We start from the raw sequence: 14,702 nt of genomic DNA, 5'->3' as shown, positions 1-14,702 counted from the left end.
ACTGGCATTTCAGATTAAAAGATACACATCAATAACCAGTCAGATGGGTAAACGGCAAAGATTTCATCATTATGCCAGTAAAATTACTCCCATAATAGACTTCAATAGAAGTTTTAGAAATTATTTCTGACAAACCATACTAAGGAACGTATATCCTTAATTTTCAGAAAGAGCACAACTTTTTACCCTTGCCTCTGCTCAGCTTCTCCCCTGTGATGCTTTTAGCAAAAACTTTTATGACTTGTAACAGTGCCACAAGTCGAGAACAGCAAAGGCAGTCAGCAGCCCAGAAGTGTCCCTGGCTAACAGGGCACACCTTTGGCTGGCGTAAGCCAGCACAGCTCCACACAGCAGCAGTGCCCCGTACCCGTCTTCACCAGCTCACAGTACGGCTGCCTGGAGCCTGAGCGCTGCGGCACCACAGCTGGAAAGCAACTCACCTTCTTCAACAGCCACACTTCTGGGAGTCAGCGGAGTCTGCTGCTGGCTGTGCGTACACACACAGCTTGAGGTCCTCTGATAGCGCCTTTAAAAGACAATGTAAAATCAGAAACACAGGTAGCAAGTCAACTTGGAACATGTTACTAAAAAATACTGATGAGCTGGCACATCAGATACAATGTTATTCATCAAAGAAATCAGTTGGGTAAACGGCAAAGAGTTATCATCACTATGCCAGCAAACAGCTTCCTGCCTGTGCTAAGACTGCTGCTATTTCTCCAGGTATCACGCACAAGGGGATTTGTTAAGCTCATCTCAACAGACGTGCTTCTGGAAATCAAAGCAGAAGCACATTTCCAACCATTAAGCACCAGAATGAATTTGGCAGAGCCAGGACCAAGAGAAAAGCTCTCTGGCCACAAGAAATGCAGGTCCCTGCTCATACGTTCAAGCCTTTCCCTTGGGCATGCATTCCACCAGACTGCTGTGGTTAGGTGCCAGCAGGGAGGGCGAATCGAGCACACTGTTCTTTACTTTAGCTGCTCGCTTTCAGCTAACATCTGTTCATTCTTCCGAACACAAGCTGTGTTTCTCTCCAGCTAAAATCTGGATTCTCCAATGCTACCACAAGCATCTCCTGATTCCTTCAGGATTCTTGGATTGCAATTGCTTTGTTCTGAGGAGCAAGCATTAGATGTTTTATAACCACCCATCTTTTAGAACTCCGACCTCAAATAAAAGCCCTCAAGAAATTCTCTACTGTCACAATGTTCGAGGTCAAGAACAAAAAGCAACATTTTAAGTTCATTTAAGAGTAGACAAAAACCTCACCTTCCAATATTCATGCTGACAGCATTTGAAGGAGAAAGAGAGGCCTACTGGTCCATGCACCAGAGATCAAGTAGTTTGTACAAAGGCAAAATTCAGCTGCATAATAAACAAATGGAGTCATTATATAAGCAAAAAAGTTTAGTACAACAAAAATACTACTTGAGTCAAGATGGCTAAGAAAATAAGGCTTATATTTAGGCTCCTTGGCCCACAATGTAACAGCCATCACAGCAGCTTGCTAGTAGAGACACATGCCCTGTGATGTTTTAACCAAAAATTAGAAGACTTGTGACAATGCCACAAGTTGAGAACAGCAGAGCCAGCCAGCAGTCCAAACACTCAGTCTGTGCTAACTGCAGAACACAATCTAGGACAGTTTAAAACTTAACCCTACATGCAAATGCTCATATTCCTCCTTGTTCCACCTGCAAGAAAATTTAAAAGCCATAAAACAGCTTCAGAAATCTAGACCTAAGGTTCAAGAGGCAGCTTTGGAGGCTTTCCTCAACATTAAGTGCAGTAAGAAATACTCACTTCTGTAGCTCCAGAATTCACGTGACGTCTTTCTGCTTGCACGATAGCAGCATAGCACAGTCCGGACTGAAGATTCCCAAAGCCAGAAACCAACTCATCTCTGAAATTCTTTTGCTGCCTACAACAAGTAAAAGAAACAAATGAACAAAAGAGATTTTATTTATGAGAACTCCACTCTGAGCCACTAGCAGAAGGCATCAGCATTTCCCCAGGGAAAGTAAGCCAGTCAAAAAAATACCAATCTACCTGCTGACCTAGTGAAAGCATTGTTGGCTTTATTATTACCTGGGGAAAAAAGCAGACAGCATCGGCTGAGATTAAGTTTGAACAGATAGCACCTTACCTAGAAAGTTCCAGAACAAAGAGTGACCGTAGGATTAAGCTGCTCCTAATGAACATTCATCACTGGGGAGAGGAGAACCCCACCAGGTACAGCAGGACAGCCTTTAACCCTACTTTGTTTGCCCTGCTCTGGGGAACATACTGACACCACAGGTTTTCCTACAGGTTGAACCCAAGGTCAGTACTCATGCTATAGTGCTGGGGCTGTCCCTGCTCTGTCAAACCATTTGGGATCTGTGCCTACAATCCAAAAAGGGCATGGTCAGGGTCACCAGCCAAATTCCCCAGAGGGAAAAAGGGTAATTTATCTTTAGAATTAGGGCACGCGCTTGCCAATGGAAGTGACTTATCTGAAAAAAAAAAAAAGTCTCTTCAGATGTCTAATTTGTTACTGCTTTGAAGACTCGATGAACCAGAAGATAAAGCGGCCGGCACAGCCCGCCAGGCGCAGGGCGCACTAATTACACCCATTTTACACCCACAAGCCCCGTGCGCGCTCCTGCAAGGCGTGCTCGGCCAGCGGGCACCAGCCTCACCTGCACAGCTCCGGCCTCAGCGTGATGCCATCTGCTGTCGGATCGGCTGCGTTTGGTGACCAAACCCGAGGCGGAATCACAAGTGCACAACACTCGCTCATCTTTCAAGTGAAAGCTTATGGCGTTTATAAAACAGCGCCGGCAATTACGCCTTTAAGCTCAGAAACCTACCGCTGCACGCCTCACGCGAAGCGCCAGGTGTGACCCAACGCCCCAAAGCCCAGAGCCGCCCCTATCCTTTAAACTACCTCTTTCCTTTAGTCTATATCCTTTAGACAGAGCCCCCAGGGGCTGCACCGAGGCAGCAGCGAACCCAGGAGCGCGCCTCACACGCGGCCGGGCTCCGCCGCCGGGACGGGGCCATAACCCTCGCCGCCCGCCACCACACGGCTCCGCGGAGCCCCCGCACCCCTCTCCTGGCTGAAGGCAGCCCCGGCCAGCACGGCAGCCGCCCACAACCGACCCGGACCCACCGACACACGCATCCGGCCCGGAGCTCCCGCCCCGCTCGGCGCCGCCTGAGGAAAGCACAAAATGGCGGCCGCCCGCGGCGCTTTTGGCGGGCCCGCGCATGCGCAGTGTCCTGCTGCGCAGTGGGGGCGGGGAGGGGAGAGGCGGCCCCGTGAGGGGCGCGGCCCTTACCTGCGGCACCGGCTGTGGGAGCTGTGTGTTGCTGGCGTTCCTCAGTACGCACAAGCACGGTTTAAGCACAATAACCGAGATTTTCCCAAGTCACCCTGTTAAAAAATTGTACCTTGTGGTATCGGTGACTGAGCACAGCTGGCAGAATCTGACCCCAAATGCTGGAAGATTGCCAGTGCAAAATGCCAGACTGTTGCATTCTAGCACACAAAAATACCAAATGTTCTTAGGAAATTTAATGTTCCCTTCAGACATCAGATATGAAGCAAACAAGTTCAGGAGATCTGTAATAACCTGCCTCAGAAAAAATACTCCTGACTCATAAATACGTCCAATTCTCCTCAAGGACAAAACTGTAGCTGCAATTCTATATATTCCTATAGAGATTTAATCTTCTATAAGATACTGGTAAGATATTTGCATTGTAACATATATGGCAACAATTTATATGAACAGTATGGGTGTAAAGCAGCCCCTTCTGTTTTCTTGTCCCTTTTATCAGATGTCTTCCAGCAACTAAAAACTCCATCACTTTCACAAATGTCTGAGAGATGTTTTCTCCAAGCCATCTATTCATTACTTGACATGCTTTTAACATGCTTATTCTTACCCGTTTTACAAGTTTAGCTCCTGAATAAGCAGTCAGAACCTTTCAATTAAATTAGAGGAAACAGCCTTTAAAATCTGGTGGGCAGTCTTTTTCTTTTTCTTTCTTTCTTTTCTTTTTTTTTTTTTTTTTTCTTTTCTGGCTTTCCTGAGTCCTGTCCCCTCCAGGTGTATTATTTAAGAGGCACCACTGTTAGGTAAGAGCATGCAATACCCACACCCTGGGTTTTCCCCATGCCGCTTCATATGCATGATTCACATGCACGTTACTGCCCGCCTGCGGCTGCACAGCAGCAGCTTGAGGTTTGACACTGACTTCTGGCTGAAACTTCACGTGTCCTTTTCGCCCTGACCTGATGCCACTCATTTAGATCCTGGTAACATACAAAACCTGCCGTCACTATGCTTCTGCCTTGCTATCTGGCATTTTCTCAGCCCAAAACATAATCTGCATCTTCCACCTTCATCTGGTACTTCAGCGTACTCCCGGCACCCTGCACAGTTGTCAGTGTTTTATCTTTTGCCACCTTTACAACTCCTTCACATCTCCTCTTTAATATCTCTCAATACAAATAGCTGTCCCAACAATGACAGGTTGCGCTAACCCACTTTTTACTCCCATGATTACTGTTCTTTAAAAAGTGAGGCTCTTCTTTACAAGCAGATGCTTGTCTGTGCAAAGCTGGCCTTTTGTATTTTTTTTCCACTAAACAGTAGTTCATGTGCTTGAATGGTGCTCACAGGTCTCATCTTATAATAAACCACTTACAATTGTAAATAAATATATGCCTAAAATAGCTAAATATATATATAGACTTAAATATGTATTTTTAAAATATTTAATATATTTTTAGTATTTAAAAATAATACTCTTGTGAAAAACTCAGAATGCAAAATTGTGGAGCAAAGCTCCAGGTTTTACCATACTTTATCACACTTTGCTTCTCCCACATACCCTAGATGGTTCATCCAGCTACTTCTAATGGCTCTGTTAATTCTGATACACATTATTACACAGGAGACCCAGTTTTCTGTGACTCAACTTGCAATGACATGCTCAGCATCTCTGAAAGGTGTCACAAGTTTCAACCAAGAATGAAATTAACAAAATGATTTTTTTTTTTTTGGAAATGGTTGTTCTTGCCAGTATTTTGGTTTCCTTTTCTGTCAAATGTCACTTAAGAACATGAAGTGGTCTTCAGAAAAGTTACTATAAATGTAGAATGTTATTATTAGAAACTACTGGTCCTATGCAATGAGAAACTGAAGTGATACAGATTTTGTAACTCAATAAATAATGTCCAGTGAATAATATTTAATATTTACCTTAACAATAACAATAAATGATATGAAAAGTACAGTGTTTAACAGAACAGATACATTAGGCAGTATTGGTGCATTTCATTTCAATTTTTCTTGCCTAAATATAGAAGATGTTTAAGTGAAAAATGTGCCATGAACAAGCCAACTCTTAGAGCTCATTTACTTGAATGTGTGAACCCCACAAAAAAAGACAAGATAAATGAATCTTGATGTCTTGAACACGCAAGTAATAGTACTGGGGTAACACTTAAAACACATTTTAAACCCTGCCACACACAACACAAATATATGGATTGATACAGGCAGTACTTAATTTATGTAACTACATTTAATCTGCAGAGCAGTTTGTGTTTGCTGTATGTGAAAAATATTTTTCTTCACATTTTTACTTGAAGTGAACATGCACCTACATTTTCAAAGTATAACTACATACACATGACTATCTGAGGGACAAAGCCCTGTCCTGACTGCTGTCTGTGGGATTTTTGCCATTGGCTTCATGGGGTGAAGAAAGTGCACACGGTATTTTCACTGCTATTTCCAGACTTGTTGGCCATTTTCTTTTCAGATCTTGTATTGCACTATACTTAGCCAATATCACATTTCCCCTTCTCCCCCTTTTTTCTGCAGTGTACCTGTTAACTTCCTGTACTGGAGTAGATGAGAATACCTGTTGTTAGCACTATTGCCTCTGTTGCTGTGCTGTGTGTTGGTGCTGCCAGCTACTGCCTTCTCCTGTTCCCCCAGCTCAGATACCAGCAACATCCTCTCTGACAGAAACCAATGATAAGCCACATTAAGTTACTGAGGTATTAATTACATTTCAGAATCAAGTCCTTCTGATCCACAAACAGTACTTCAGGAATTATAGCCTGTAGATGTGATTTTTTTTTTTTTAACTTAAATATATATATATATGGTGTAATAAATAACTTTTTTTAATGAAAAAGGAGATTAGTTTTGTGGATTTGTTGAAGTTTCTCCTTGGTTTGCACTTTCTCCTTGTGCTGAGTGATTCAAAAACTGTCCCGTAGCTCCAATGTACAACCTGGAACGCATTGGCCATTTCTGCAAGACAAGAGACAAGCACAGTGCTGAAATACTTATGACCTTTGCAGTCTGAACGCAATTCTGAGCAAAGCTTTAAACACTGATGGAATCATGATACCAGAAAACAGGAATCTGTTGCTATTCACAGCAACAGTTTGCCTATTGACAAAGAGGTTGCATTTTTTCCACTTACTGGAAAATGTTACTAGGACCTGAGCAATGGAAGTGCAGCTTTGGTACTTTCTATGGGAGTGAACAGTGAGGTACAGTTCCTGAAATCCTCATGAACCAACAAACAGTTGTAAGTCAAGCTGGTGAGGCATCGCGCCAGGATTTGTATGGTGCCTTACTCTCACTGCTCTGCTAGTGAGACAAACCAAAGCACTCCCGTTGGTGGTGACAGGGTCACCGCTGGGGTAGCCCAGCGTTTGCACCGCTTGCAGCCCGTGTGCATACACCAACTCGTGCCAGCCTGCCCGCGTAATACAGGCAAGGTTTATTCTTGCCGCTCACACTTCTCAGCAGCCCTGGAAATCACCGTGCAGTCAGCATTACTTCAGGTGTGTGCCCTTCTGCTGGATGGGAAGAGCTCAGCTCGAGCTCGATACGCTGCGTTGACTATTGGAGCTGGATGTTTGAAAAGATAACGGGTCACACACATGTGATGCAAAGATACCTGAAACAGCCAGCCTGCTCTTCCAAGTACTACTATTTTTTATTTATTTATTTTTTTTTTAAAAAAAGACACTTTTGGGAAATGGCTGGCAGTTTTACTCTGGGTAACAAAGAGGGACATGTCAAATCATTAGAAACACAGTTAAATCCCAAACCGTCTATTTAAAGACACAAAGAAGCAGAACATTCTCACATTGTAAAGACCGTAGGATCTCATTCGGTATTTTTATTTCAAGCTTTGCTTTATGAATTCATCACTAATAAGGCATCTGAGACTTTACCTTGCTTAAAGTCATTAAACGCGTTTCTTGTTTGGTGTACACAAAACCATACCTGCATATGTTAGTTAACACTTTATATTTAGTCTGCTTGATATAAGTCTGGTCACAGTCCTTACCTGCGCTGGCACTCTCATATCCTGCCCTTTGATTTTTTTGAAGCACGTACTGTGATTTATCTGTGACACCTTCATCCTACCTCCAACTAAAAATTAATTTACTACCCAGAGTTTTAGAAAGTTTGGTCAGACTGGTAGGATCTTTAGCAAAACTAACTACAGGTAAGTGACACATAAATAGGATTATCAAAACTAATTTCTAAATGAATCGACTGTTGCTGTATTCCAGTAGCCTGGGAAACGCGCAGCTGGATAATTTAACTGCTTTAATAACTATTTTTAGTGCCAGCAGTAGTCGGCAGCTGTTGAAAAGAGCCGTGAGAGACCCGTGTCCCCTTACCCTGGCCAAGAGAACTCACTGAAGCCAGTGAGAACTTATTTTGAAATACATCACAATGTTTGTTTTTTTCGTAAATTATTGCCATCTTCTGATTTATGTAAAGGTTTTGCTTCCCTAATGAGTCTGCTAATCATTTGAATTGCCTAGGAAGCCTACATTCATGTCACGCTTCTTACAGCGACCAACACTGTGAACAAGGAGCTCTCTGTGAATTAGTCACTTTATAGGAATTAGAAATTACTTCACAAATTAATCTTAATTAAATCATTCTGAATTCATTAGCCTCCTGAAAAAAAGACCAGCAGTGCTCTAACTCACTCCCTGAGATCGGAGCCAAAGAAAACACCTCATGGTATTTCAGAGTCGCATCGGTCACTGCGCAATGGATTTGGACACAGTTTCCATCCCCAGGTACTCGTTAACCGCAGATCCCCTTTCATGCCCTCTCTGCATCTCCAGGACTTTTTTTTTTTTGATTGGGGCAAGGGAAATAGCGGCACATGCGAGATGAAGTAAATGCATCAGAAAAACACCTTCACAGAAGGAATTAACTCATGGCCAGTAATTAATGTCACATTTTGTATCTTGGCTGCCTCAGCAGGAGACACAACACAGGCCTGCAGATGCTGCCATGGCTGGGATCACTGCTGGGGCACATCTCACCACCCTGGTGGCCCTACGGTGGCTTCTGATGGGTTTGGTGAGGGTCTCCCAGGCCTCCACATGGGCACTAAGAGGATACTGGCACTCCTCCGCTGCTGCCCCCTCCTTCACCTGCAAGGGATGGGGTCCCACCACGTTTGGGCTTTGACTATATTTGACATTTTTGTGCGAAGTCCCTGAAGCTGGAAGAGAAATGCTCCAGGGTATTTCCACCGGGCCCTTGGCACCTAGGTACGCGGTCATACCACTCGGGCGTACTCAGCTAAGGCAGTCTTTTTTGCGTGTGAATTCTAGCAAAGTAAATCAGCTTGAAATCTTTAGCTTCATCTCAGTATTTTAACACCAATTAACCTCCTCACTGAGGGAAGGCTGCTCCTCAGCCGTCCTACCTTGACTGGGTGGAGGTACCCGTCCCCTCGCAGGGCCCCCAAGCCCTCTCCCGGCGCCTCCTCCTCATCCTGCAGGCTGCGCGTGAGGTGCGCGATGTAGGTGGTGGCCAGGAGGAGCACGTCCAGCTTGGAGAGCTTGGTGTCGGGCGGCACGGAGGGCAGCGTCTTCTGCAGCTCCAGGAAGGCCTGGCGCAGGGTCTGCACCCGGCTGCGCTCCCGCGCCGCGTTGGCAGCCGCGGGTCGCCCGGGGGCCGCCCCAGCTCGCTGCCCCGCGGAGGGCGGCGGGGCCTCGGGCTCCGAGCTGGGGCTGGAGGTCTCCTTGCTGCTCTCAGCTAAGTGCCTACAGTCCATGGGCAGCTTTGCCGGCGGGAGGATCCTGTAAGCGACAAGAGTGGCCGTAAAGCCAGGGTTCTGCCGGCTGTGGGCTCCCCTCAGTGCTCTGGACCTTGGCACCGGGGCAGAATTGCGGCTCCTCGCCATCCCCAGCCTCAGCCCCATGCAGCTGCCACCGGTGCTCCCCCTGGGCACGGGGCACCCTTCTTTAACCTCATCTTTGCAAATAGACACGGGTTCTGTGTGTATGCACAACAAAATAATTAGCTAAACACAGCTCTCTCCCTGCCCGGAGGAGAAAAAGCACGGAGTGGCACTAAGTCGACCTCACCGTGCTGAAGTGAATGCCTTCCAGAAATAACAATCATCAGAAACACGAGCGCTGCCAGCTCTAGGATGACTGGGGGTGCCTACAGGCAGGTGTATGAATTTCTTTTTGGCTCACTGTTCATAAAACAGTCCATTTGATGCCACACACAGGCACAGAATCAGACTTAAACCCTTAAACATAAGCCCATAACCCTTAATATTAATATTAGCCCTTAAAAAGTTTAAGTAGTATTATTACACCAAGCGCTTTCTGTCAGTCACTCTTACTCCACAGATCATATGGCTTTTCTGAGAAAAACCAGTGCTGCCACAGTGGTTCCCATTTACAACCAAGTAAAATTAGGCTGTGATTTTTTTTTTAATACATCACTTGTATAATTTGCAGTGTGAGACTGTATATTTTCTGTCAATGGTCTAACAGGTGATTGGGGCTCCATTAACTGCAGAAAGAAAAATGTTATTTGCCAATGCAAATGGAAATGGAGCCACAGAATGCAGCACCTGTGTTTTAGAGGGGTGAAATTTGGTCCATGAGTCTAAAGGATCGGGAACGGCGTTCACCTGTCCTTGCACACCTAATATTACGCAAGATTTTCTGCGCTTGTCAAACCTAAAGTCTTGCAAACTGTATTTTGGCCATTGGGGGGCAAAAGAATCCTTTGAAAACAATGGCAGAAAACCTCCTTTGAGCAAAGCCGGAAATAAGTGCCGAAAAGTCTTTCCCAACTTCCAAAAGACTGTCAGCTCTACCTGTAATACCACTCAAGCTCCTTAAGGAGTTCATTCAGTTCCCCTGTAATACGCGATTCCATCATTCCTCCCCGAAGCGCAGCACTCCGGAGCTAGAATAATACCTGAGGCAGTTGTTCTTCTTCAGGCAAGCCTTCCGAATCCCTCAGGCAGCTCCTGGCTTTCCCCTGTTGGAGAGCTGCTGTTTCCGTGGTGTCCTGGGTAGACAGCAAGGACAAGTTTTTAAAGCAGCCAGAGACAACGTAATTTTAAAAGAAATAAATAAAATTGATACACATGAATGTCTAAAATGTGAAGATTTAAGTTTACCAAAATTAGACCTTGACTTTGCGAAGTGTTTCAAGAAAGACAAGGAACCCAGACAAAGACTGTGGTAATTATTATCTATATGAAATAAAACTCATGCAAGTCTACATGAGCTTGTCTTGAATGAGGGCAAAAAAAAAAAAAAAGCAGTCCTTAAATTGTCTATTTCCTTTAATTTAAACTTAAAAGAAGGTGATAGCGTATTCTTTCTTGGTATTTTTCCCTCTCAGTCACAGCTGGTTCTGCATGCATTTTAGTGGCAAAAACATCATCTCCTTTACCACTGCCAAGTCAATATAGTCATGGACAAAAGCAGAAGTCTGTGTTACTGCTGGTTTCATCAACAAGATTTCATTTGCCATCCCATTGAATCCCCCTGAAGCAAAGAAGTTTTCTCTGATTACTGGAAAAGTCCGAGTTGCACAAGGACACAGACACATTGGGTCAGCAATACCGAAACGCAGGCTTAAGGCAGGTTTGCATGCAATTTTGATTTCGCCGTGTTGGTCTGTAACCAAATTTACAACTATAATGCACGTGACATGCAGAACACAGAAAAGCATGTACCTAAAAACCGCATCTCCTCACGCGTCCCTCCGAAGCTGGAGCTTTCCTTGCAGCAGCTTCACATCTACACGGGATGGAGCCCCGGGCCTGAGGAGAAAGAAGCCAAAACTCAGCTGTGGGCACAGGAGGTGCCCCTCAGGTAGCTGCAGCAACACCCAAGGGCCGGGGAGCACCCGAGGGGACGCACACCCGTGCTTCTGCTCCACGGAGCGGGACCCGCACCCCTCCTCAGCCCGAAACCTTGCGGGACCAGGTTCCGCGGCTGACAACTGAGGCAAATAAAAACCCTCCGGGCAGCGACAAATCCCCACCTCGCTCCCTTTCGGATTTTGTGAGGGGAGGTTTGGCTTTTAAGGCACCTCAGCCCCCCCTCCACCCCGCGGAGCTCCACCGGGCCCCGGGCAGCGACCGCCCCTCGCCGGGCGGGGCTCGCCCCTCACGGGCCGCCCGGGGCCGGGGCCGGCCTCGCCTCACGCCCGGGCCAAGGTGGAGCGTGGGGGGCTCTGGGCCCACAGATTCGGGTGATTTTTTGCTTTGCCTCAACCCACTCTTTGAGTTTTCCAGCCCTGCTGCAGCTGTTTCTTCTTCTCTGGCAGAGAAACGAGGCTGTGCCGCCGTACCTCTGCGCTGTATTTCACTTCTGAGGCGCGCAGAAGAGCCGTATTTCACGTGTGATTTAGGTACGAAACGGAGACAGTGCCTTGTTTTTCCAGGTACACTTTGCTCCCTTCCCATAAATCACTCTCTGGTGTTACACCTGCGCCTCTGCGTGAGCGCGCCTGGTCTTTCTCTCCAGTCTGTTCCATCACCCCTTCCCATTTCTGGGATAAGGATTTAAAAAGTACGCTTGTCTGCTGATAAGGCGAAGCCTGACTATCGGTACTACTGACTACGGGATTCTGCAGTTACATCAGATGTGTCCTAGTACAGTGTAGCAAAGTACTTTTTATTCTATTTTCTAAATTACTAACAAAGGTGGCTTCTTGATGCTGGAATAGTAACACCCATCCGTGCCTCTCCTGTATGTTGTCAGAAAGATTTTAAAACTGACAAGATAGGACAAAAATTTTCAATTTCATCTCTCCTTCTAAATTCACAGACCAACTTAGTTTAACCTCCAAAAACAGTCTTGATCAAAATTCCTTTTTAAATGGCAATGGTTTTTTTGTGAACATTTTCGTTAACAACCCTAAAACAACCAAAACATCTGAAATGTGCTATATCTTATACCCCTCTTATATCTTATGTGCTATGTCTTATACCCCTCTTATGTCTTATAAGAGGGGTATATCTTATACCCCTCTACAGTTGTCCTCCCTCTACATTTTCCTGTCCATAGCCATGAACACAAGTATGTAAAATTCCCCCAAAATTCAGAGGCACGCTGCAAAATGGAAGCTTAAGTGAGTTCAGCATGCCATTCTCCCAGCTCCCCCAACAAGCAGGCATCCCTTTCCCTCAGTAATAATTTTAAAATACATCTAAAATGTGTGTTGGAACGGCTCCATTCTTGTGTGTGTGTATACGTACATGTTAGAGCATAATATTAAGTTGTTTTTTTTTAAGACAGAAGAACTGAGATGCCACCATAATTCCATTTCATAGCCACACCTATTTGAGGAATTACTTCAAAGCTATTCCATTGCAGCTCACGAGAGAGGTGGCCAGTTTGAGGGGCTCTCCTTCAGCTCAGCCCTTCTCAATCTAAGAAATGAGATGAGAACCAGAGGAAACCTGGCTCAAACTTGTCTCTTCGCTAGCAGCCAGGTGAGGAGCGCTGTGAGGAGGGCGAGCTGCGTGGGCAGCGAGCAGGGTAAGGGCTGGCCTTGCTGGGGCTGGAGAAGCGTGAATATTTATGCGTGTAATGACAGCGTGACTGATTGCACTCATGGGGAATTGCAGGCTTAAAATGCAGGGGTTTAGGGCAAGCCTACGAATGGGAATAAGCACGCACGTAAGCAGTTGGGACGTGGCCAACTATTACGGAATACAGAAAGTGAGAGAGAGATTAGATTCAAAGAGACTGAGACCCATTTTGCGATTTCACTGGTGGACGGCTTTGAAAGGGGTTTGCTGTAGCCAGACGGGAGTTGCTGGGCTGAGGGAATCTCTGTGTGAAACCCCGCAGCCTGTGCTGTACAGGGAATAGTTCATGTGGGTCTTATACCTATTGTATGTAATGTGTAATGAACGAAAATCTTAAAGGGAAAGCCAAAACCACTCAGAACCTATGAAAATTAAGTCCCGCTCTAGATCATGTACAGGGCAAAACCCACCCTGAGAAATACTGTAAATCCATTAAAAGTTTTAAATGGGTACCTTGCAAGGCAGAAGGAGATGTAAACGTAAGGATGGAAAGGCTTCCCCAGACAGCATCACGCCCTCGAGGCCAGGAGGTGACTTTCTGATGCTGCGCACTGGGGCAGGGATCCAGCAGCTGTCATTTCAAACACGTTCACCGCAGGTACTAGCACTCGTCTTTGGGAATTGTCTTAACAAGAAGCAACTTTTAAAATTCTGTCTTGCTTGACCTGAATATCACAGATGATGACAGCTAAAAATAGAAGTATCATATGCTCTTAATACTAATTTCAGTAATGGAGTAATAATGACAGTTACACATCAGATCTTTATTCATTGTTTTTTATTTTCTTACTCTGATGCTAAATCATTGGCTAGCTTTAGCAGAAGCAAACCGTTCCTCAGAGTTATAGTACCACCCATTTACTACCTGAGTTTTGGAAATCTGCTTCTTTTCAGACGACGATAAATATTTTGTTACTTAGGAGGGAGAGTGAATACAAGAGTTAAATTTATTTGATTTACATTTACTAAAGGGCAATAAAATATAAATGATAACAATACACCAAATATTGAATGCAAAAAGACAGATCCTGATTTCTTCATGGGGGAAAGTTTCCTTTCTTATTTCAGAGGGGGTCTCAAGCATGAGATGTTGAGCTGACATTCATACAGAGAAACTCTGTTAGGAAAGATTTCATTCCAGGGGCCATTTACAGCCTATGCTTTCCGTATCTGTACATCTGGATTTTCCTATATCTTGAGCTTTCATTTAATTACTCAAACTAGTGCGAAGCAGCCAAACTCAAGTCCCAGCTACTTAAAGCAGAATTCAAAGTCAAATTCATTTGTAATATTCCCAACCTCCAAATTCATCAGTACGGGTATCATTAATGTTGAGCCTTCTTTCCAAACTACTCCACATCATTTACCAGAAAGTGGAAAAATTAAAGTGGTGGAAATTATATTTTACAGATCTTCTGCAGATGTTCTCAAAAATCATGTGCTCCTTTCTTCTTGAGGTATGAGACCATTAGCATGCCTCTGCATAATTATTAAGAGTATCCTACACGGAAAGAACCAGCCTTGTGACCTTACTGAGGTCACAAACCAGGTAAGACACTAGCTAAAAACAACTCCTTTTTTGAGGAAGTTTAAGGAAAATGCAACCGGTTTAGCCAACCAAGTGCTAATATTTTTACATGCTTATAATATAAAACATTGCTTCTAAATAAATGGGCAGACAACTTGTATTGTGGAATGGTCTTAAAAGGCAGTGTTAAGTTCAACTTCATCTTGTCTGGTTAAAAGATTACAAAGACACAAATTACATATCCAAAGAGATG

At 44.8% G+C, this 14,702-nt stretch overlaps 3 protein-coding genes across 3 annotated transcripts in view; 1 reads left to right on the top strand and 2 right to left on the bottom strand.

Annotated features, from left to right (window-relative positions):
* Positions 1-5,230: 5,230 nt before the first annotated feature.
* Positions 5,231-11,102, bottom strand: TCF24 (transcription factor 24). The gene is made up of 4 exons (XM_083824175.1): positions 11,056-11,102; positions 10,287-10,379; positions 8,770-9,145; positions 5,231-6,323 (listed from the first exon to the last, which is right to left on the bottom strand). Exons 3-4 carry the CDS (start codon positions 9,118-9,120, stop codon positions 6,210-6,212), a joined length of 465 nt encoding a protein of 154 aa, XP_083680301.1. The 5' UTR covers positions 9,121-9,145; positions 10,287-10,379; positions 11,056-11,102; the 3' UTR covers positions 5,231-6,209.
* LOC310894082 (uncharacterized protein) overlaps positions 9,712-14,702 on the top strand; it is a gene marked incomplete at its 5' end in the record, with an annotated part of 5,523 nt that continues 532 nt past the window's right edge. The window contains 5 exons of the mRNA XM_083823785.1: positions 9,712-9,765; positions 11,195-11,576; positions 11,652-11,768; positions 12,704-12,822; positions 14,332-14,470. Of these exons, the coding sequence (XP_083679911.1) occupies positions 9,712-9,765; positions 11,195-11,576; positions 11,652-11,768; positions 12,704-12,822; positions 14,332-14,415 (756 nt within the window). The 3' untranslated portion in view covers positions 14,416-14,470. The remainder of the gene's footprint in view (positions 9,766-11,194; positions 11,577-11,651; positions 11,769-12,703; positions 12,823-14,331; positions 14,471-14,702) is intronic.
* Positions 13,515-14,702, bottom strand: part of PPP1R42 (protein phosphatase 1 regulatory subunit 42) — a 22,257-nt gene continuing 21,069 nt past the window's right edge. The window contains exon 9 of the mRNA XM_083824171.1: positions 13,515-13,609. The gene's annotated coding sequence lies outside the window, so the exon portion shown is untranslated. The remainder of the gene's footprint in view (positions 13,610-14,702) is intronic.

Source organism: Anser anser (genome assembly GCF_964211835.1).
Source record: "Anser anser genome assembly, chromosome: 2".
In the NCBI taxonomy this organism is placed as follows: domain Eukaryota; kingdom Metazoa; phylum Chordata; class Aves; order Anseriformes; family Anatidae; genus Anser; species Anser anser.
This window is presented reverse-complemented; position numbering and strand designations above follow the sequence as displayed.

Excerpts from the sequence above, each read along its gene's own strand:
- TCF24 (XM_083824175.1), bottom strand. The coding sequence starts at position 9,120 with ATGGACTGTAGGCACTTAGCTGAGAGCAGCAAGGAGACCTCCAGCCCC. Across the intron at positions 6,324-8,769 it reads GGTACCTCCACCCAGTCAAG|AAATGGCCAATGCGTTCCAG; the intron begins GTAGGACGGCTG and ends CTTGTCTTGCAG.